This window comes from Corvus moneduloides, chromosome 2, assembly GCF_009650955.1.
Source record: "Corvus moneduloides isolate bCorMon1 chromosome 2, bCorMon1.pri, whole genome shotgun sequence".
Lineage (NCBI taxonomy): Eukaryota > Metazoa > Chordata > Aves > Passeriformes > Corvidae > Corvus > Corvus moneduloides.
Window position 1 is genome coordinate 49,847,371 of NC_045477.1, and position 23,339 is coordinate 49,870,709.

Consider the following 23,339-nt stretch of genomic DNA (forward strand, 5'->3'; position numbering starts at 1 on the left):
AAAGTAGAAGAAATGGTGGTCATGGGGTCATAAAACAACCTTTGGCTCCTGTCAGAGGTTTGGGTTCAGTGTATAAAGAAGTACATCTGAAGGCAAAATTAAAGGTAGCACCTTCAGCACTGAACTTGCTGTCCACTAAAAATAAATGGGTTTTCATGCAAACTGTTATGCTGGCAGTAAAATAGCTATAAACATTGGTAGAGTATAAGCAAGCTAGCTGAAATTACCCATCCACAAAATTATGGTACTAAAAAGTCCTGCTTTCTGTTTTTGTCTCACAAAGCCAAGGCTGTTAATGAAAACTAGTGAGTTCAACTTGAATAGTTATCAGTTTTAACCATTTCCAGGGCAATTTGACTTCACAGCACCGTCCAAAAAAATGCTTAGATCAAAGATGTGAATGAAAGGAGATCTCCACAATCACAAATGCATTCAGCAGCTTTGGTAAAAAGTGTAAAACTTCACTTGTGCTTGTCCATTATTTAGAATCTGCACAACAACAATTTGAAGATAAAATATGCAGACACTGTGTGAAAAATAGAGTTACAAGAAACAAACCAGCACTATGCAAAAATGAAGCACTGCAATTCTGCTTTATTAAAGTGGCAATAAAATGCCCATTCAACGTACATACTGACATATGTGGTATACAAAAAAAATGCAAGGCAAAAAAATTAATGATACTGTAGGAAATTTGGTGCAGTTTTGAATATATTTGCTGTAAAAGCTCATATAAATTCATAAGTGAAATAAAAAAGGGAATCAGCATCTATTTGCTGTTAGTGGAAACATTTCTTGTATTTGTATTTTGACAATATGGCAAGACTTTTATGGAAGTATATAAATTGTAGTAAGCTATCTGAGCAGAATTTCATTACATTTACTCTTGCGTTTTAGTCCAAAATAAATATTATGCATTTACATAAAGTATATTTAATGCTCTGTGAACACAGATTTTAAACAGCTCCCTACTTGTACAGCTTTCTTATCCTTAAGCTATACAGTAGGTAGTTCATTTATGATGGAAGAATATGATCATTTGTCCAACAAGGACATACTTGTACATCTGTGCACTCCCTTTCAGGAGCAGCACAGAGCTAGAATTCATCTCACTCCTGGACTTACTTCCAGTAAATGAAAGGGTTGAGTAACCGGCACGCTGGCTAGACTTCCCTCCCTTCCTGTTCCCTGAGAGCCAGGTCTTTTCCCAGTCCACCCTTCCTTCCTGTCTTAAAAGTGCAATGACAGAAAGATTAAAAAAAAAAAAAGGGGGGAATAAAAAGCTATATTGACCTTTTATCCCAAATGAAGACAGACACTGTAAATTCAGCAGAGAAGGTATGGCATGAGAAGATTTAACAGGAATCACTTTGACTTTTTCTGATGAAATTGTATAGGTGGGATTTAGACAACAGCAGTGATAAATATGTCAGTGAAAATGCAGGAAGACCTGATTGAAACAACTTTTCATTTATAGTTAGATACTGTGATTTCTGAAAAGATATTTAGGTCTATTTGAGGACAGACTTTTTAGTAAGGCCCGTGGACATAGGACAAAGGTTAAGGGTTTTAAACTAAAAGAGGGTCAATTTTTACTGACTAGAAGGATGATATTTTTTACTGTGAGGCTGGAACAGGTTGCCCAGAGAAGCTGTGGATGCCCCATCCGTGGCAGTGTTCAAAGCCACTTTGGTTGAGGCTTTGATCAACCTGGTCTAGTGGAACATGTCCCTGCCAGTGTTAGGGAGGTTGGAACTAGATGACCTTTAAGGTCCCTTCCAACCCAAACTATTCTGTGATTCTATGATTTTTTGATTCTATTCTTGTCTTCCCTAGGAAACCCATTGTAATTGTATTTCATCACTAACAAGCAGTGTTGTGCTAACTTCATAAAAAGTTTTGGAAAACAGTAGAGAAGTGAGTTGGTAGTGAATAGTTTGCCCTGACAGCAGATGACTGATTTTTTCTGAGTATTTATCTGAAGGCTTAATGGTAGAAGGCTTTGGTATAATTAAGCCTGAAGTACTGTAGTAATTCTTCATGGAAGGCCTCCTGTCACTGCTGCAAGCAGTGCCTTCATGATTACTTCCACAGCAACTTGTTTCATATTTCAAGTGTTAAAATCTATTGCAAACACTAGATTGAAAGTTTTCCAAAAATATTACTTTTATGCAAACTTCTAACTTTACAGGGGCAGTTGTTATATCTTTCTAATGCACCATGTTTAATTTTAGGTCATAATACCATAATAATAATACTTCATCCTCAAAGTGTCTCATTAACTTTAGACCACAACATCACTGTGAAGTAGTTAAATCCTGAGACTGAAAAACTACAAAAGAGGTTCGGAGTTACTCATCCAGACTAAGTGTCATCCACAAGAGTTCTCATTTAAGGCTGTAGTAATATTTGGGAATGCTTGGTCTGCCAATTTTCCTCTTGTCTTAGTCACGGCATTCACACAAGTTTGGTGTTATACTAGACATTAAACTCTATTGTTTTTCCTCAAGCTGGAAAAACGTGCAGGTTTAAGTTTAAGCAGGTGGATAAACCTGACATAGTTAATTACATAATCAGTGTGCTTGGCATGCAGTACACACACGCATCAGGAGCTTTTCACTCCTAATACTCAGCACTTCACAGGATCAAGCCCTGCATGATCTTGAGGTGGTCAAAAATCTCCAGATCACTAATTTCATCCCTATTTTAAATAGTAGTTTTTTATTTTCTTAGAATGTCCACAAATGCTGTAGCTGTGAACATTCAGTTGCAATATATTTATTATCCTCTTGTATAATAATGGGAGGTTTTTTCACCCTACTTGTTGATCTTTTGATGTTTTGTAGCTTTATGGCTTCCTGTAATAGGAAGTTTAAGTCATAATTCAGTAACAGCATGCTCAGTAACATTTCTGTAATTGGTGACACAGTTAACGCTGAGTGAGAGGTAATCTTCCTATCCAGTATGCCACTACAGCTGCTTAATCGGCAACTTCTAGGGAATAATTCTAAACTATGTTTTGTTTATTTGTGCCCACAAAGACACAAGAAACTCTAAATATTTTCCTATATATAAAAGCGAAGTCTAAGGTTTCAGATATGCAAGCCTAAGATGCATTCATCTGCATGGTCAGTTGATTAAAATTATTGCAGAACTTGTGGTGTTTGTCAAGATATTCTGAGTGTCAGGAGGGGCATCCAGCAGTCAGATATAATCCCTGAAGACAGTACCTCTGATCCGTTGCTTTTTCTTTCCTTACAATGTGCTTGAACTCAAATCAACATTGTGTAACAAATCAAAATAACTTGCTTGAAGAACTAGATGGTTTTCTGGTATGTTGTATGATGTGATACACAATTTTAATGCATTTTGATATCATCAATATAAAGACTCTATCAACATACACTCCAGTGTTGCATTTCTGCTTACATTTTATAGAATAGATAGATAGAATAGATTCATTTAGGTTGGAAAAGACTTTTGAGATCATCAAGTTCAACCACAAACCCAACACTGCCAAGTCTAAACACTAAACCATGTTCCTGTGTGCCATGTCTGCACATCTTTTAAAGGCAGGAAATGCAGAATATGAAGTCACTGCTTGTACCATAGTTCTCAAAAATTGGATGAAAATGAGAAAGAACCATTGAATTAGTACATTTTTCAGGAGGAAGGAAAACTTGAAAGGCATTTAATTTGCTGATTTGTTGAATTTTCCCAATAGGTTATAAGCTCAATGAGCTCACTTTCAGAATATTGTCTACCCTCTATCCTGCGCACTTTGTTTGATTGGTATAAAAGGCAGAATGGCATAGAAGATGAATCTCATGAGTACAGACCAAGAACAAGCACTAAATCCAAAAGGTATGATTTTGAATATGCATATATGGGTAATTGATAAATTCTATGGTAAAGTGTGTTACGTTTCACCCATCAGCTTTTGTGAGGTAACCATTGCTTGAAAGTTATATCTGTTTTCTGCTTGTTCCTGGAACTCTTCTCTTGGCTTCCTGACAGATGGAATAATTGTGTTTTTCACGTTATGCTCCTCATAGTTCAAACACAATAGTGCTCTAGTGTTTGTCTTACTGATGTTTTGGATGCTTTCATGTCATTTAAATACTGGTTTGTATAAACTGTATTTACTCAAGTGATCAGGCAATAATTCTGTGCCACTTGGAAGAATTTTTCTTATATAGCATTCTGCTTACACGTGAAAATTTCACATATACCTATCCTCAATCCAAAAACTTGAGAATCAGTCAGAGAGTTTCAGCAACACACCTCTTAAAAGTTACAAGCACACAAAAATAATGATATCAGTAGTTTGTCAGTAATAAGGCAGCAGGCTGATCTTTGTTATTTTGAGGTCTGGCAGTGTGGTTCAGGTATATTCTTCAAACCTAGAGATTTTCTGGATACTTCAGTACTACATTTACTTCAATGAAACAGCAGGATAATCAACACTGTCAGACCTGGTGTTTGGAAGTGCATAGGCAATTCTTCACGTTAGGATTATATTAAAACCCCGTAACTATAAAAGGCAGTAGCTAGAACAAAGGGGTGGGAGCCAGGTTTAGATGCCAAGGTAGAAATGGACCTGAATTAGACTCTTTATGTCAGTAGAAGTAGGCAGTATGAGGACATAGTTCATTAATTAGATGTCTGCTTTTGGGTGAGATGAATCCTCTCCTTGAATTGCTGCTTTCTCTCACACAACTACCTGCTCATAAATAGCTGTCTTCAGGAACTCTGCCCAAAATGTAGCTGAAAGTCAGTTTAGCAGTGAAACAAGGCCACTCTTTCAATTGGTAGTGTTACAGAAAGAATGTATAACCAGTCCTTTCTCCAGTTAATGTAAAACCAAGGAAACCAAAATGCAATTAACTTACTTCATCACTGATCAAGCTGTACTCTTAAATGCCTGTTTTATTACAAACACATAAGTACAATTGAAATCACTAAAACTCTAAATGTTTATGAGAATTGTGCTGAATTTACACAAAAATCCCACTGAAATCATGCTAAGTGCTTCAAATGGACTGCAGAACTGTTCCTTTAATGTTTAATTTTACAAAAAGTACTGTATGTTTCATGTTACCTTTTCAGAACGCTTTGAAACTTTGATCAGGTGATCCAAATAGGTATTTTTTGGTATTTTTATTGCAAGATATTCACCTCACACTTTTATTCCTCTGTGTTTGTTCTATACAAAAGATGTTTTTGAATCATTTGACAAATGTTGCCGAAGTTAAAAATTTAACACTGGAACAGTTTTTAGAAGATGTGTGTTGTAGTGTGGTTGTGAATTCTCCATTGGTGCTTTTAAGGCATTTTTCAAAATTCATGACAAGTCTGAATATTAATTTGATAGCACAAAGTACATTTGCCTCCAAAACACTTTGGAATAATTAAGGATGGTCTAAAGGGTGTCATCAGTGAGGAATTTGAAATGAAATCCGTTTGTTAGAATACAGAACCAACAAGTTTCCTTGGTTTTGTTTTGGTTTTTTATTGTTGTGGATCTTTAACTGGGAAAAAAGAGGGAGGAAATGGACAGTGATATTTAAGCATTTGAAACAATGTCACAGTAACAAGTTAGATTTGGTCTGTTTATCTCAGATTTTAAGAATATAACAGTACATTACTTTCTGGAATGCTGGACTGCAGTTTGAAAGGTAGAACACAATTCCCTGTTATCTGTATTTGTGTAACTGAAGAAGGCATATAATATGAATTATGACACATCTCCAAAATATTGTGTTTCTTGGTTTGATTTTGCAGTGATGAACAGCAGAGGGACTATTTAATGGAGAGAAGAGATCTGGCTATTGATTTTATTTTTTCTTTAGTATTAATAGAAGTTTTGAAACAGGTATGAGTTCTTACATTATCTATTAACTAATAAATGATGGAAATTACCAATGCAAGTGAATTTTGGGGTTCTTTCTATTTGCATCTTTACGATTATAATAAAAACTTTACGTACAGTCTGCATGCTAGTTCACTGCTGTCTTTCTTGCACCTGTAGTATAAGTAGTATTCTGTGCTCATAAAGACTTGACTTTGCCAAGTCTTTGGAGCTAAAGTATTTCTCTCCAAAACTAAATAAAGCTTAAGTGGCTGGCTCATTTTAGCTATTTTATTAGGTACATGCTATTTTAACTGATACCTTTCTGAATGGTTGATATCCATGAGTAATACTAGCACTAGCGTAATATATGTGTACTTGTTATATTTTATTTTGCGTTTACAGATTCCACTTCATCCTGTAATAGACAGTTTGGTAAATGATGTCATTAACTTGGCTTTCAAGCACTTTAAGTACAAAGAAGGGTAAGGCTCTTTTTCATGCAAAAATTCTGTGTGAAAGATACTTCCTTATTTTTTTAGTAGTTGTGGTTTAAACAGTATGCTTTCTCAGCTGAGAATTGTTTTTGTCTCTTGCTAGGTACCTTGGTCCTAACACTGGAAATATGCACATTGTTGCAGATTTGTATGCAGAAGTAATAGGTGTTCTAGCTCAAGCAAAGTAAGCAAAATTCAATATATTATTTCCCCCGTAAATATGACAAAGTCTACTTGCTTAGTATGTGAATATTCTGATTTTCTCACTTTCTTTAAATATTCTGTAGGAATAAGTCATTTCAGTTCATTGGCCTTCTATTTATCCAGATGTTCTAGAACATAGGCCTCTAGAGAATCACAGGCTTTCTGCATCTAGTCCAGTGATACCAAATAAATTCAACTCAACTACAGCAACATTATTTTTTCTATCTCAGCAATGACGTCTGTAGAAAGCCCAAAGGGCTGAATAAAGCTATTTTAACTAGTTTTTTTGTAGATGCTATTTTTCTTTGGCTGGGCAAACCTATAAATGGCTATCCTCCTACATAGCAACAATATTAAGGTTCTCTGCAGTTATTTCAGCTCAGAACTTAATGCATCTCCTTCTGAACCCTTCGTCCTTCTTCGAACAGATGACATAAAATACTTTGTGGGTCAGATCTTAAATTTTGAGTCTGAAAACTGTGAAGCTCAGACTCTCAAGTACCCAATATAACATCTCATCATACACTTAAACCGTAACTAAGCAGAGGATGAATTTTACTGTCCTGATGTAATGCTATCTGTCTCCTGACATTTTGGTGTTGCTGAGGGTGAGTCTCAGCTCTACGAAACCAGTCAGTTTGGCTTGATGTGGCTAAAACAGTTTGAGTTTCTGGCAATCATGTAAATTCAGCTAAGGCCTTACCTGGTCTGCTAAACTGTCTGGGTCAAATGCAGAAGGAAAAGTTGAATCTGTATCCAAAGCTTCAAGTTGACTGTCAGAGTTCTGAAGGGCTTTGCTAAGATGTTTCTATCACTGAAGGACTCTTCCTGCTAACGTGTTTCTTTCAATTCACTTGTGTTGTCTATCAAGGGTGGTAACAAAAGTGTGTTACATGCTACACCTAGCCATGAAAATTACATTATTTTCAATTTGTCTTAAAAAGGGCAGGAGGTCCTGTTGGATGGTCTTTCTATGTATCATTTTTATGGACAATGGTCTCCAAAGACACCTTCAATATATTCGTGGGGGAGACCAAAACAGAGCCCTCTACCCCACGTTGTTGTAGTTATTAATGCTTAAGTGTTACTGTAATGGCTTTTAGAAAAAAAAAACTGAAGGGACAAACTGCCTGTCTGAATATTTTCAGGGTTATAATATAAACATTTTCTTTTGAAAATATTGCATGTACTTGCAAGATAACTATCTTTCATCATGGATTTTTGAAAAACGTGTGAAGGGGTTATTTAAATGATATTGTTAGGTCTTATGTAGAAGAGGTGCATGGTAATAAAATAATTTGAAATATGTGGTTATCTAGAGGGACTAAGATCAGGCTGTATGCTTCATTTTCTCAGTTTATTAGAAGTGAAAGAAAGCTAAACAAAAAAAATCTTTCAAATAGTGAGCGAAATGGTATTTTTTTACAACCTAAGTTTTATCTTCTTTAGGTTTATCCCAATTTATATACCTTACAATACATTTCAGATATTGATTTTGAACTTTTTGGAACTAACCCATCTGAATTCATAGATTTCCTGCTGTAAAGAAGAAATTTATGGCAGAGCTAAAAGAGTTGCGGCATAAAGAACAAAGCCCATATGTAGTTCAAAGCATTATCAGTCTTATAATGGGAATGAAATTCTTTCGCATTAAGATGTATCCTGTGGAAGACTTTGAAGCTTCTCTTCAGTTTATGCAGGTAAAATTCTTAAGTGTATAACTGTGATTTCCAGAGCTTTTTGAATGGGCTAGCCTTTATCTTTCGTGTAATACTCTAGGAGATTTTCAATGTGTCATTTCCACATAAACCTATGTGCAGCTACTTTCTGCTTGTTCTGAACCCCTCAGTGCTCCAGTCTCTGGAGAGTGTTGTTCCATACCAACTTTTCATCAGTCATATGTATACCTCTAGTCCCTACATCTCACCCTCCAGCTAGAAGAGTTTTGTTTTGTAGACCCCAGACCTTGCACCCCACTGTCCCACAGCTGTCCCTTGCCCTGTGTCACTGCCTAGATGTGTCTCCCTAGCTGCTCACTGCCTCCAAAGTGAATCTTCCAACACTGACACAGTTGCCAGGAAAGAAAGAAACTTCTGATGGAGGAAAACACTGAGGAAGAGACAAAGAATGGGGCAAAAGCTGGATGGAATTTCCTTTGGATGTGTTGTGTCCTTTCACGACACCTTCACTCTGCTTCCTGTAGGGTGCATTCTGTACCCTGCTCATTTAAAAGTCACTAGTACAGAGCATAGTTTTACTATAATGAATGCTTTAAATTAATAGATTGCATGATTTTGCAAAAGGCAAGAAACTATTTCATGTTTCAACATTCTTGCTGGTAATGTACAATTGGTTCTGTTCCCACCAGCAGGTTTCTTTAGCTTAATCTTTCTATTCCCCTGTTTTCTGTTGGGATCACCCGCGTGGTTACATGGTTTGTAGCAACTCATCCAGTAAAATAAATGTTTTATGTAAACCTCTATGTAAAGATTAGCATATTGATGGTGTGAATGGAGAAAACAAATCAATGTTAGATGCCCTCAAGTAAGGATTTGGCATTGGAATATAGATATACAGGCATACAAACACACTGAGCTATTTCTCTTAAGTCCTGAACAGGAAGAACGCTCTGTATCGGCTTTGCAATATATTCTAAACCATATTTAATAGCACAGTTAAGACATACTTAACAACATAGAAGCAGGTAATTTTTCTTCTTACCTTACTCCTAATTATGTAGACTCGTACCAGTAAGTGTCGACTTAAACTAAGTTATCCAGAACTGGCAAAATATCAAAGTAATGTGTGTTCAGTGCCCATGACTTGATGAGTGAATGAGTTTGTGGCACAGCTTTATCCAGTGTTTACTACTATTGAAATCTGTGGTAAAACTCTTATATAGTAGAACTGAAAATTTGGATCTCTACCTTCCTCTGCTACAATATCTCAGCACTAAATTAATTCTTATATTTACTACTCTGCATCATAAGATGCACTGTACATGTCGGAAAACCTGGGTTGCTCAGTTTGGTGAAGTACATTTCAACTCTTTGGGCAGTTTGTCTGTTTGAGTATCTCCATGCAGTGTTTCATTTAAAGGCTCTGTCACACCAGTGCTGCTGTAGTAGAGAGAGACACTTTCAACGGGTGAGCTAATTTCAGGAGTGAACTCCATAAGAGCCTGCCTTCCCCCAAGGAGTGCAGAAGCACCTCAGGAAGGCTGGTTGGAGTGACTGAAGCCATGTATTGTATAATCCTGTTTGCACAAAGGAAAAGTTATGCGTGATCTGAGGTGTAAACTGCTCTGCATAAATGTGCAGAAAAAATTGTCAGTGGGGACCTTCCTTATAAAGTCAGCGGTTGTTTGGGCCTTGAACCTGGAGAAGAAGTAACTTTGGAGGATTTGTCATCCTCAGAGAAGTTGTAGACACAAGTGGGTGGATGCTTATCTCCCCTCCCTCACTTCCTGAGCAACACAGCTGTCTGGAGAGTAGTTTGCTGCATGTTTAGGACAAAGTCTGTTTTTACTTTCTCTCTGAATCCCCAGTTGCAGGCTGGAAATTGTCCTCACATAGCACAATTCCATATTGACCCTTAATATGCAACGAATCTCAGCAATGAAATTTATTCAAAAATATTTACAATAAGTTTGTTCATTGCCTTGTGTATCTTACCAGAGAATTGCATTCCTTTTCTGGCCTCTCAAAGCATTGTGTAAAGCAGTCTCTGTTGGCTATCAGTGTTACTCCTGAAGATACACATAAGGAAGGCATGAGGTCAGCCCCTGAGTCCAGCTCCATTTTCAGTCCAAAACATCACCAGGCACAGCTGGAATCAGTGGAGAGTTTCTGGATTAGAGTAACAGCTTCTTGATCTTGACTTATGTCCTGCTTTATGCTTGCTGCAAAATGCAGATTTAGAAGTTAAGAGGCAAATGTTTTCAGTGGGATTTGCAGGATAAAAATAGTCACTGCCACATGATACGCATTCAGCAAACATTCAGAGGTCTTTATTCCAGCTGATATGCAATTTATGTTTCTTGTTTGTTTTTGTGTTTTTTTTTTTTTATTTAGGAATGTGCACATTATTTCCTTGAAGTTAAAGACAAAGATATCAAGCATGCCCTGGCAGGACTGTTTGTTGAAATTCTTGTCCCCGTAGCTGCTGTGAGTTTATTTTTGATGTTGTTTGCATAATTTTTTAAAATTAGATAAAAAGCTTGTGAAATAGTGTTTTACTAACATGAAATTTTCTTTCAGGCTGTTAAAAATGAGGTGAATGTCCCCTGTCTGAGGAACTTTGTTGAAAGCCTGTATGATACAACGCTTGAACTTTCATCACGAAAGAAACACTCATTGGTTAGTAACCCTAAGAAGCAGAGGTTAAAATTCTTTGTCACAAATGTTTCTGAGCAAGACTCTTGGGAAATTGCAAAATGTTTTATCTGCATTTGCCTATAACCAATACATTTCTATTTGCAGGGAAGATTATTGTGTTCACAGAAAATAACTGTGCTTATTTTACTCATAATATGATCTAAATTAATCTAAATCAAACATGTTTTCACCTTCTGGTTCTGTGATTATTAAATGGTTAGGTTTTCTCATAGTTATTATGTGTAAACATTAGGAGAAGAGGAGAAAGAATAGAGTTCACTTCTTGTCAAGCAAGAACAAATGAGGCATGTGGGAACAACTCTTTCACAGGGCTTAAATAATACATTGTAGGAAGAAAAAAATGTATAACACATGCCCTTTTAAATCCATAACTTGGCTACTGTGTAGCTCCCTATTTCATTTTTTTGTGTGTGAGATGAACAGTGGCACTGCAGTGTATTTTTGGAATCATGAGATGATCTGAATTAAATGAGGATCTGAGTCAGTTTGATGCTGGCTACCTTAAGCAGTCTGTCTCTCCAACTGGGTCAGCGCTCGCCAGCAGTGTGGCATTAGCTAATTCATTTTGAAGTCTTGAACCTTTTAAGTAAAGAAAGTTTGTCATTTGTCCTCCCTCATTCTAGGGGAAAGTCAAAAAGACTTCCCTGTTTCCAGTTCTTTCGGCAAATGCTGGTGACTGGAGCTAGTGAAACTGCTGGGAGGACTGCAGGAGTGTGCTTGAGCTCTCTGCCTGTTAAAACATTCCCAGGGGACAGTCAGAGCATCCCCTGGGGTGCAGTCCTGATCCAGTTTGAATTAGCAGGAGGCTTGAGATGGATTTCTAATTTCACTCTGCTTGTGTTTGTGTGGCTCTGTTCCACTCTACTGAGTTAATAAAACGTTGTTGTAGCTGCAGGAGGGTAGAGCTTTTCTGTACAGTTTTTACATGAAATAGAACTTCCCAAACTGTGGCCAGACTTGCCAAAGTCAATACCAAGTTCTTGAGAAAGGATTGTGCAGCTGGGCCTTTGCATTTGATTGCTTGTCTACACATACCACACTGGAGGCTACATAGTTAAAAGTGACAAAATAGAATAGATTCTTGTGAGGGTGTGATTAGAAATACAAACATTGCAAGGAGGAGGAGGAGGGGAAAGGCAAACAGTTGACAGAAATAGCTGCAGTGCATATTTCCAGGCTTCCAGGAAGAAAGCACACTCCTTAAAGTCTGAACAGGACCAAGATCAGTGTTTGGTGAATCCATGCACTAACTGTACAGATGGGATGGGGGAATTAATCTTGCTCCGTTTTGTATCTAAAAGTACCTCGTATGAGCTAGTCATTAAGGTTCTTCTGGTAGTGAATGGAGAGAATTAGGAAATTCCAGGAGAAGCTTTATCTTCCCTTCTAGGGATCTTCCTTAGGATGGGTTGTGACACTCTTGGAATGTTACTAAACTCTGTGATCCCATCAAGTACTCAACTGTATAGTAAGAAAGTCTTCTGTGAGAAGACTTCAGTTATCCTCTCCCATATGTATTTTGGACATGATAAAATCTAATGTGCATTTGCCATTTGCTCAAGAAATTACATTTAACCTAGCTATAGACAGTTTATGTTGCATGTTGAGGGAACAGAAGCTGAGATTTGTGATGCGTTTATTCTTTGAGCTGTGACTGAAGTTAGAAGTTAGAGATAACTTTTAGAATAATTAATTTTAAAGTGAACGTTACCTTATTTTTGATTAACACCTTTTACGTCCTGACAGGATATATTAGCAATACAACTAAAACCTTAGTCTTACTGAAATACTGGAGTCAGTTTCAAAATTAATAGGTGCATTTTAGCTTATTTTTTTAGTGTAACATTTACAAGATAAATTAAAGTAAGTGTTGACAAAGGGACTGTGTTCCAGTATTTCAGATTCTGTTTTCTACTTTGCTTCTTTTTGGTTTTCACTTCACAAGAGGTAACTCCCAGCAGATCCAGGCATTCCCTGTATTTTAACACAGTTCTTTAGGGGGCTTGTTGTGTCTCTCGGTAAGTATTGTGACTGCAGATTTGGAGGAGTAGTAGTCCTCTGATTCACAAGTTCCAATGATCTCTGTGGGTCCTGTTTTTATAATAATAAAGTTTAGTTATTTCCATGCTATTATTTCTCAGTAAACTGACATAACTTAGCCCTGAGAGTCTATAAAATTGTGCCCTATCTTTGGGATTTCTTATACTGCTATGAGTACACATTTGGTTGGTTTTAGTTCATCCATGAAACATGTCTGTAACAGCTTTCGAGAATGTTGGCTAACTTGTATTGCCCAAAATGGAGGAGTTAGAACTTCAAGTTTACAGTAGCTCTAGTAAGTTACTTTTGTGTTGTGTAGACATGCAAATAACACTGTATCGACATCCATTTCCTTATTAGGCTTTGTACCCTTTGGTAACCTGCCTGCTTTGTGTCAGTCAGAAGCAGTTCTTTTTAAACAGATGGCATATTTTCCTCAACAACTGCCTGTCCAATCTCAAGGTTAGTATATCCTGGTTTTAATGTTATATTGAAACTTCAGTATGCACTACTGATCTGTTGCATAGCCTTCTTAGGTAAATGTGCTGAGTTATTGCTATTATCTGTTCCCATACATAATTTTATTCCTGACAGTACAAGTTCTTATCTGTGCAGATTTTTTCAGTAGCAAAAAAAGGATATCTTGGGCCTAGTGTGAATTTCTACTGTTCCTCTAGCTCAAACCAAGCCTGAGTCAAACACCTGTGAAACAGACAGAATTGCTGATGAAAGTTATTAGGTTGAGTGACATACCAAAACTGATCCAACATAGCTGAAAATGTGACTAAATTAAGAAAGTGTTTGGCCACTACCTTCTCAGTACAGAGAAAGTGGTGCCCCAACCATTGAAACAATCTCTTCACCAGACAGATGGGCACCTTAAAACCCAAGCCAAACTCACAGCTGGAAGAAGAGCTGGAAATCCGTCTGTTAGCAGGAGAGTTGTGCACATCAACATGGTATATGGGACCATCACCATGTGTGGCCTCCCTCAAACCACATAATCTATTTGGTTTCTCAAGAGCCTCCACACTCCATAGAGCACAGTCTCCTTCCCAAAATAAGGTCAAGCATACACTAAAAAAGCTAAAAGGTTTATATTCTAATCATATTTCTGATTTTAATATAAACTAGCAAATCTCTGATTTTATGGAAACAAACTTTTCTCTTGAATTAATAAAGGAAATTTCTGCCAGAGCATGGAAATATTTGACCATAGCCACATTCTGGCCAAAGGACATTTCCTACTATCCTGTTGAATGTGGTTGTCTCGGTTTGGGGCAAATTAGGAGGAAACGTCCAAAATGAACAGGTCCTCTAATAGAAGGCAGGTTTCAGCAGCCCCTCCCCCACCATGTTCAGAAAGAAATTTCTTGGAGGAAAGTGAAAAAAAAGCTGTTTATTTAACAAGCAGGGTATACACAGGCACGAAATAGAATGAATAATGTTAAATAGTAAAACCTCTTGCTGCAGAGAAGACCTGGTAGATTTGGAGTCCCCTCTGTAGGTGTGGCTCTGCTCTCTCCGGAGCTGGGGTGTGGCCTGGGCTCCTCCAGGCCATAGTGTCGGGCCTCCTGGTGATGTTCTGGTGTTCCTGAACAGTTCCAGGAGAAGAAGAAGAAGCTACAGTTCCAGGAAAAAGTTCTTGCCTCAGTTAGCAGGCTAGCTAAAATGCAGAGAAGTTTAACTCTCCGTCTCTCTCCTGAGAAAAGGAGCTGAGAGCTGGGGAAAAAGCAGGAAGGTGCTTCCTCAGCTCTGCAGCGGTGAGAACACAGCGAGGTCGAGGTCTATGAGTCCTTGAACACAAACTGCTCTGAAGAATTCACTCAGCTTTCCCCCCCGCCTTTTTCTTTCGGACCTGGCTTAAAGACGCAGAAAGGCACAGGATTCATGTCTGGCATAGAGCAGGCAATAGGGGATACAGTATCATAAAGTCACCCCAAGACAGTGGTGTGAAAGTTAATAAGTATCCTGGTTTTGAAAGGGAACATTTATTGTTAACTGAACTTCGTTGGCAAAAAACTGTTCAAGGCAGGAATTCTACATAGGAGAGAGTCAAAGCTCTATGTTTCATTTAGAAGGAAAATTTTTTCAGTGGGAGCAACTGTTCCTTGTTTCCAAACAACCTGGGACAATGGAAAAAAAAGCCTCAGTACAATTTGAGCCAAGAGTGCAGAACTTACTTTACAAAAAATGGGTCAAACAACACCTGTCCCAGGAATGAATCCATGGGTACCAAAACAATATCCCTTTGGTCTGGATGGGCTAGACTTAATGCCATATTACTGGAAAAAAGAAATGCAGCAATTAAAGAAAATGGGCCTCACTCCTGGCAGTCCAGTTGCTCCTCCTCCAGTCAGAGGAAAAGAGGCAGAGGCATTGAAAAAGAAATTTCTAGAAGAGCAACAGCAACAGATAAAAGCCAGCAGCATTTACCAATCAAGAACCAGAGTGGATCTGGGTAGAGCTCTGCCACCAATTGCTACCATGTTCAAAAGGCCTTTGACACATTCTTCAACACCAGCACTGAGTTTGGCACTACCAGCAATGGTAAAGAAACCACATCCACTGCCAGTACATCCTGTTGGAAAGTGAAAATGATTTCAGGTGTATTAGGGCAAATACTCCTTGTTCTGACAGGATTATTGGCTGGGTTTTTCTTGTTGACAAAAATCTTGAAATATTAAGGAGACTGAATTGGTGGTGGACTTCTCTTAGTTTTCCAAAGGGTGAAGCACTGCGTGCTTTCTAAAGTACTGGGAATTTCCAAGTACCACCATGAACTTGGACAGATCCTGTTCATGGACACACCCATGATGTATCTTAGGGTTTTTATCATCTTCCTCTTAATCCTGTTTCTGCCACACAGCTTGCTGTTCTGACAGGAAACTGGTCTACTATTTTTTGAAAACTCCAGTAATATTGGTCTCAGCCCTTTTCTCCTCCTTCTTTCTCAATGGCCCTCACAGCTAACTATCTCATCACTGGGATATTTGGACATTTGCTAACAGATAGCTTCCTCCTCTGCTACACAGTCTCTTGTTACCATAACTTGGTTAGCCACAGCCTGCTGTTTTCTTGAAAGCTTTGGAATAAGAATAAACTTTGATAAATATACTTCATCACCTGCTCAAGAAATCAAATTCTTAGGTCTGAAGTGTACAAGGACTGACATGATTATACCTGATCAAAAATGGATTGAAAGTAAACAGGTTAATAAACAAATTGATTGTAAAAAATTTTTTTATTTTAAAATCCTGCAGATATTAATGGGCTGGGTAAAGTCTGGCTTTCCTTTTGCTACTTATTCTAAACATGTGTGACAATGGTTGTATGCTGCAATAGTAAACAAAAAATTATATTCAGTTTTCTGTCCATATAAAGCTTTATTGCATAAAATGTGTGTCAAGGAGTTAAATGGAAATTGCAGCCCAAGGACAGTATTTCTGTTCCTAAGCTTGTGACAAATGCCACATTGAAAGTTGAAGTCATCTCCTATATCACTGGCGAATTGTCTTCCCATCATTTTGCAGGACCCAGACCAATACACATTCAGGAATTACTGATGGCATCAGTTGCAGTTTCTTTGATCAAACCGCTGTCTTTGATCCATGACTCAACATTTGTCTGCCAAAAATATCTCAGATTTTTGCCATGGAGATTTGTTCTGTGAGCCAGACAAACCTTATCTCAGGTCGAAGTGTACTGGACTCCTTCAAAATTTAACCCAGCGGATGGCTCATCATGAGGGAGACCATCTGATTGGACTGCACTTACTTGTCCCTGTCTGCACTCAGACAGCCCTTACAACTGCCACAGAAACAGAAAACTGCATATGACTGAAGAGACCCAAAGACAATCTTTTACTAGTTTCCAAAAATAAACAGCAATCCAGACAGATAAACCAATTCAGTCCAGCTGATCACAGATGCCATGTTAACTAGGCCAGCCTGAGCATCCACAGATTTTTGTCTTTTCACTTTTGAGTATGTGTGGTACGTTCCTTTATCTGTTCTTCATACTATGCCTCCATCCCAGGGCAGCAACTTTTGAATTGATGGAATCTACTGAGTATTAGGTTTTCTTTTCATAGTCAAACCGAGGGGCTTTCAAACAGAGATTTTAAATTGTAATGTATCTAATTTAACTAACTTGATACTTGGGTTTTTCAACAACTTAAATAATAACAGAGGCAGGTCAGATGCATAAGCATCCTACAGCTGCAGGAGTGGAGCACTGAGCAGCTGTGAGGCTGTCATTTCATTATCAAAATGCTGAACCTTGGCATCCATTAAGTGCTGAACTTCCTTGCTAATTTGTGCCTGAAGTTTTTTCTTATGTTATATGTTTGTCTAGAACAAGGACCCAAAAATGGCTCGAGTTGCACTGGAATCTCTGTACAGACTACTGTGGGTTTACATGATCAGAATTAAATGTGAAAGCAACACAGCTACCCAAAGGTAAAATGCTTTATTTGTAATGAAAATCCTTCGTAGAGTGGATGTTGCCAATGAAGGGTTTTATAGTTCTCCTGAATTCTTTCAAATTGAACCTGTTTCTGTTGTGAAATAAGAAACTCAACTGTGCACAACAAAATATTCCATTTTGTGGCACTATCAGTTATTCTGTCACCTATAAAAGTTACTGTATAAAGTGTTCCTGCTTTTGGAAAAATTAGAAGTCACTCTTTGTTCAGTGTAAGTTAAAAATACTTTTGTAGTGGCCATTGATTGGTTTATTTTTACTTGTAATATAGTAATGAAATAAAATAATTACGTTGAATCCATAGCAAAGGGTCAGAACAAGATACCCCATTACATTTTCATTTCAAAGGAAATATTTTCTGGTCTTTCTAGATGGAGTGTGATGGTAAGTGAAGGTCTGCAAGGTCCAGAAGTGTCTAATGTTTCTTTTTCTTTTGCAGCCGACTTATTACTATTGTCACAACCCTTTTCCCAAAAGGGTCCCGGGGTGTTGTGCCAAGAGATATGCCTCTAAACATCTTCGTGAAGATAATACAGTTTATTGCACAGGTATGGGAGAGCCATGCATATGTCTTTCCATGTAACGAACAACTTGTTTTCCCAATAACAAATTAACAAATAAGTGAACTTCTAATGACTGAATTTTTTGCAGCCCTGTTGACGTTATCTTTCATCTAGGGAATGATGAAATTATAGACCGAACTGGGGCAAACTTCTTTTTAGCAACAGGTTTTGAGTAACCTCATTCCATTGAAAATTGATAAAAATAGGTTTAGTTCAACTGAAATGTAGTTTTTTTAATTTCCAACAAGACAGAAGATGAATTTGTTGACACACTCTGACTGTCAAAAAAGTTCAGAATGGTAAGCCATGTTTCATCCTGATACTGAATCATCCCTGCTGTATAGGACAATAAGTTGCACTGCTTTCAAATCAGTAAGTCAGATGTCAGCCAAGTTCAGCATGGAAATGACACGTAGTTTTCATCAGTTCCATTGGGAACTGCTAAAATAAACTAACCTGCAGTGCTGGAAGTTTCATTTCTTTTGTGACTTAAATTCAGAAAATTTTCCCATTGAGCAAAGCACTTAAGCACATACTTAAAGTCTCTGAATAGGAATGAATCAAACAGATGCTTAAAATCTTCCCTTAACTGTGCCATCTGTGAACAAGCTCTCTTTATGTAAAATACTGTGTTAGTACCATAATTACCACAGTTTAAATGAAATAATTAAAAGCTGTATTTCCAAAATGGATCATTTTCTATTTAAATGCTATACATTTTTGATTTTGTCAACATAAAGCAGTGTTAAAAGCTTAGATCTGGTAATATGTTCTGCGTACTTCTGAAAATCCGTTTTTCCATATATTTAAATAAACCCTGATTAAACTGGTTTTCAACATTCTGTAGCCTTAATGAAAATAAGTAGCAGAAGTGAGCAGCTTAATGATTTGCAGTATTTTTGCTATTTTAGGAACGCTTAGATTTTGCAATGAAAGAAATTATCTTTGACTTCCTTTTTGTTGGAAAACCAGCAAAAGCTTTCAGTCTCAACCCTGAGGTATGATGTACATCTGCTTTTTTTTTTTCAGTTAGTATGTATTGTATTGTGCTACATTTACTTCCTGGTTACATTCTAAGCATGCTTTCACCTTTGTCCAGTTTTCAGGCCAAAGCTTGAATCTGATTTATTGGTAAAATACATCTGTGCACTTCTATCTGTAAAATGTCACATTGTTTACGTCTTTCTCATGTTTTCTCAGTGAAGAATATCAAATGTGAACTAGTGCAAATGTATAAAACAAAAAGAAAAGTATAAATAAAACTGCTGATCACAGTATGTCCTTATCACTCTGCTGTTGTTAAATGCAATGCCTTAAACTATTTTAATGTAACAACAATTTTTCTGTAACAATTTCAATGTTTTTCAAAACAGTCTTACTGAGAGTACATGATGCATGAAGGCTTGAAAAAGAAAACACTGTAATGAAGTTTTACTACTCTGACCGGCAAAGCTCCACTGGTGTCGCTGTCATGAGTCAGCTTTCTAGTGCTTTTCCTAGAGAAAATCAGAATCAGAAATTTGAAAAACTTTTTTTAAAAATCAAAATATAAATAAGTACTAAAAGAATTTAAAAATCTGTTTGAAAGATGCATTTCCTTAAAATTTTGGAAACATTTTCATTTGAAAATTAAGAATAAACACAAAAAACCCTATAAATAATTTGTGATCATCTCATACAACATGTCTGTATTAATCTTGCAGAATTAAACTGTTGTATCTATTCACTAAGATGTTAAAACAGAGTGAATTGCCTTGCAAAAATTACATTTGATACAAAAAATGTGGAAAAGTAGATTAAACTTTCTACTGTCAAAGGCAGGAGAAATGAAAGGCAAGCTTTACTTTGAACACAGCTTTCATCTTTCTGTAGCAGAGTAAAAAAGAATGAAACAGAATTTTTGAGCAGGTAGTCCACACCATGCTCTAGGTCAGCCACCTGCAGCATTGACTGAGAAAGGTCCTACAGAGAGCATTGTGTATTAGCCCAGCTGAGATGGGGTGGACATAGTCCTTAGCTTCTTGTTCAATCAGCATCTGAAGTTTTACTGTTTCTCAACAACGTTGTAAGTCTGAAAATAGACATTATAGCACCACTTTTTTATGTACGTAGACGTTAGCATTCTAAAAAAAAATCCCCATTATCTAGGTAAATGGGGAGACTGTCAGTAGAACAGCCTCTTAGTTTTTGGCACACATTCCAGAGAAATTGAAAACATTCTAGTCTTTCAATCACTGCAGTGCAAAGCTTGCAAGTTTTCCTCTGGTGCATTCCCAGAAGGCATTCAGGTCACTTAAATTCAACTTCCTAATGTTTTCACATAGTAGTTTTGGCATTGAACATCATTCCAGACTTTTCTCTCAGTATGATCAACCTTGGGGCCTTTCAAGACAGTTATTCATCTTTTTTTCATGATGGATGTAGGTCATTTATGTTTAACTGAAGGTCCATTTAAGATGCATTACTAAACTACAGGCCATATCCAGGTGTTTCATCCTGAAGATAAAAAGGTAATGTGCTAATGCAAATTCTTAAAAATAAAATTATGAGAACACTGGTCACAGTGGAGATGTGAATTCATTATTTATTTCATGGGCAGTTTTTGTGAAATATATCAGACTAAATGTAGAGAAGATACAGAAAAAAATGCTGCCAAGTGCATTCTCAAAATTTCAAAGTGAATGAAGAATATGAGTAGAATATGATTATTTGATTATGATACTCATACATCTTCTAAACTTTACAGAGAATGAATATTGGCCTGAGAGCTTTCTTGGTAATTGCTGATAGCTTGCAGCAAAAAGATGGTGAACCTCCGATGCCAGTGACTGGAGCTGTCCTTCCCTCTGGAAACACTCTGAGAGTGAAGAAAACGTATTTGAGCAAAACTCTTACAGAGGAGGAAGCTAAAATGATAGGTAAGTAAGAAAATGGACAATATAGAAACTTGGGTGAGAATGGAAGGTGAAAATGTCTTCAGCACCTGAGAATAGTTTACTATTGTTAGGAATTTGATTGTATTGTAAGCATTTCATTTATCGTGCATTCTAATGAAATGTATGGTTTAGTTTGACAAATGCTGCTTTTCTTAGGTTATTCTGAAAAGTTCTCAGTTGTGCTCCCCAAGTGGTAGCAACCCTGTATTCTGGGAGGGGTTAAAGACACAGCTAGCCTTTAGTCTTTCAGTGCTGATAGCTGTATTTATTCATGGATATTCATCCTATTAAAAACAGTGCCTGTGCTCAAAAGACATGCCAGCTTTGATAACTATCAAAGATTCTGTTGATAGCCTCATTTTAATTGCAATATCTCAAACTTTCAAAATGGCAAAACTTTTGACTGTAAAAAAATGTTGCACTGAAGTGCCTAAGTTAATAGCACTGCTGTCTGGGGCTTCAATGCAGAGCAAGAATCCCGTGCTGTAGAAGAGCCTCTCCATCATGCCTTGAGGGTGCCTGGTTTTGTTGGCAAAAAAAAAAAAAATTTGGCTGCTCACCTTCACACTTCATTAAGTCCCCGAAGTTATGTGAATGAAAGGAGGTCTATGTCAGTGGCAAAGACCTGTGTTGTACTGTGCTAGATCACTGTAGTAATATGAAGAAAATAAACAGTGTAAGACCCACTGCTGTTGAAGTATTTAAAGTATTTGAAGTATTTGAAGATAGTATTTGATAACGAATGCTTGCACTATTAAATTCTTGTATTAGCTATTTCATTGCTATTTGATGAGCCAGTATTCCAGTTTCTATGTATGATATGTAAGCATTCCTTTTAGAGCAGGCAAGATACTCTGATTTTGGATCAGGACATTATTGCTAGTGAAATATGCCATCTCATGAGGAAAACATTTTTCTTACTTTATGCAGCACAGCATGAGTAAGCAACTTTCTTTTTCAGAATATATATCTATCTATAAATATCCCCAATTATACAAAAATGCATTTTCTTGCAGGTATGTCATTATATTATTCTCAAGTAAGGAAGGCCGTGGACAACATACTCAGACACCTTGACAAGGAAGTGGGTCGGTGCATGATGTTAACCAACATACAGATGCTTAACAAAGAACCTGAAGACATGATTACGTGAGTGCTAAAGAGCAGTAGTTCCTATGAAACATGGAGACATAATTTTGGGGCTTTTTCCCTATTTCTGTCTATCATGAGTCATCAGAGAAACAGCAAGAAACAGGAACATTTAGCTTAATTAGTGTATACTTTGAAAAACTGTTTATGACAAGTCAATTGTGCTTCTTTGAATGTTGCAGTGTTTGGAACTGAAGATGTTCTTGATGTAGGTAAAATCATGTGTGAATCCTATGGATGTTTAGATGGGTGAAGTAGAATGCTAAAGTAGAAAACCTGGCAGCCTGTGCTCAGAACACTGGCTCAGGGTATATTTGCATCACTGAACCTCAAAATTAATGCTGCAAATTCTGTAAATATTATATGTAAATAGTAATATTCCAAAATGCCCTTTGCTTTTCATGCCTGTAATCAAAATCAAATCTTAATTAAAAACCAAGTAATCTTGTGATAAGGCTTGGATTTAAGCTGTATCCCACTGGAACAGAATCAAACCAGTGTGCTTCAAGCTGTGTTGAACAGCAGCATTTTTCACTTTAATCCAAAATTATTAGTGAGGCAAGTTTCCTGGAGAGAGTTCTAGTGACGTGGACATCTAGCAGAGGTTAGAGACACAGAGAGATCATTTGACACATGCAGAGCACAGATTGTAGAGATCTGAACTGTAAGGAGACCTTGCATATCTTTCCTGTTAGAGCAGTGGACATGGTAGTTATTCTAGACAGGAAACAACCCCTGGAAAAAAGTTCGAGATGTCATGAAAAGGACACCCGTCTCTTTGAGATTGTTTTTTGTTATTTACTGCCCAAAAAAGTCAACTTGCTAAGAATACTGTGATAGACTAACTGCAATGACTGGCCAAATTCAACTGCCTTGTACAACTGATGCGATCTTTATGTTTTTATCCCTCTGCCCTTATTTGTTGCAGTGCCTCAAGGTGAGACCGTAAGCTGTGTCGCCAGCCTTGTCTTACTTTATTTATATTCATAGCTAATATTACTATCCCATAATACTTCATATTTTTCTTGTAGTTCTACCCTGTTCAGTCCTCACACCCAGTTTTCATAACCATTTTGGGTATTCAGGCTGTTGTGGTAGGGAAAGTGAGTTTTCAAACTCACATTTTATTCCCGAAAGACAATTGCACAGTGAAACCTTGAGCACTTAGATAAGAAGTGTACATAATCTTAGCTATAAATATCCTTTGGATGGTTTCT

The 23,339-nt window shown here is 37.2% G+C and overlaps 1 protein-coding gene across 14 annotated transcripts in view; it reads left to right on the plus strand.

Moving 5' to 3' along the window:
• Positions 1-23,339, plus strand: part of FRY (FRY microtubule binding protein) — a 234,016-nt gene that overhangs the window by 115,715 nt on the left and 94,962 nt on the right. For all 14 annotated transcript variants that reach the window (XM_032099556.1, XM_032099544.1, XM_032099547.1 and 11 more), the window contains 13 exons: positions 3,725-3,864; positions 5,785-5,875; positions 6,257-6,336; positions 6,452-6,532; positions 8,084-8,252; positions 10,626-10,718; positions 10,812-10,910; positions 13,350-13,451; positions 17,346-17,449; positions 17,914-18,022; positions 18,949-19,035; positions 20,784-20,955; positions 21,990-22,122. In XM_032099556.1, the coding sequence (XP_031955447.1) occupies positions 3,725-3,864; positions 5,785-5,875; positions 6,257-6,336; positions 6,452-6,532; positions 8,084-8,252; positions 10,626-10,718; positions 10,812-10,910; positions 13,350-13,451; positions 17,346-17,449; positions 17,914-18,022; positions 18,949-19,035; positions 20,784-20,955; positions 21,990-22,122 (1,460 nt within the window). The remainder of the gene's footprint in view (positions 1-3,724; positions 3,865-5,784; positions 5,876-6,256; positions 6,337-6,451; positions 6,533-8,083; positions 8,253-10,625; positions 10,719-10,811; positions 10,911-13,349; positions 13,452-17,345; positions 17,450-17,913; positions 18,023-18,948; positions 19,036-20,783; positions 20,956-21,989; positions 22,123-23,339) is intronic.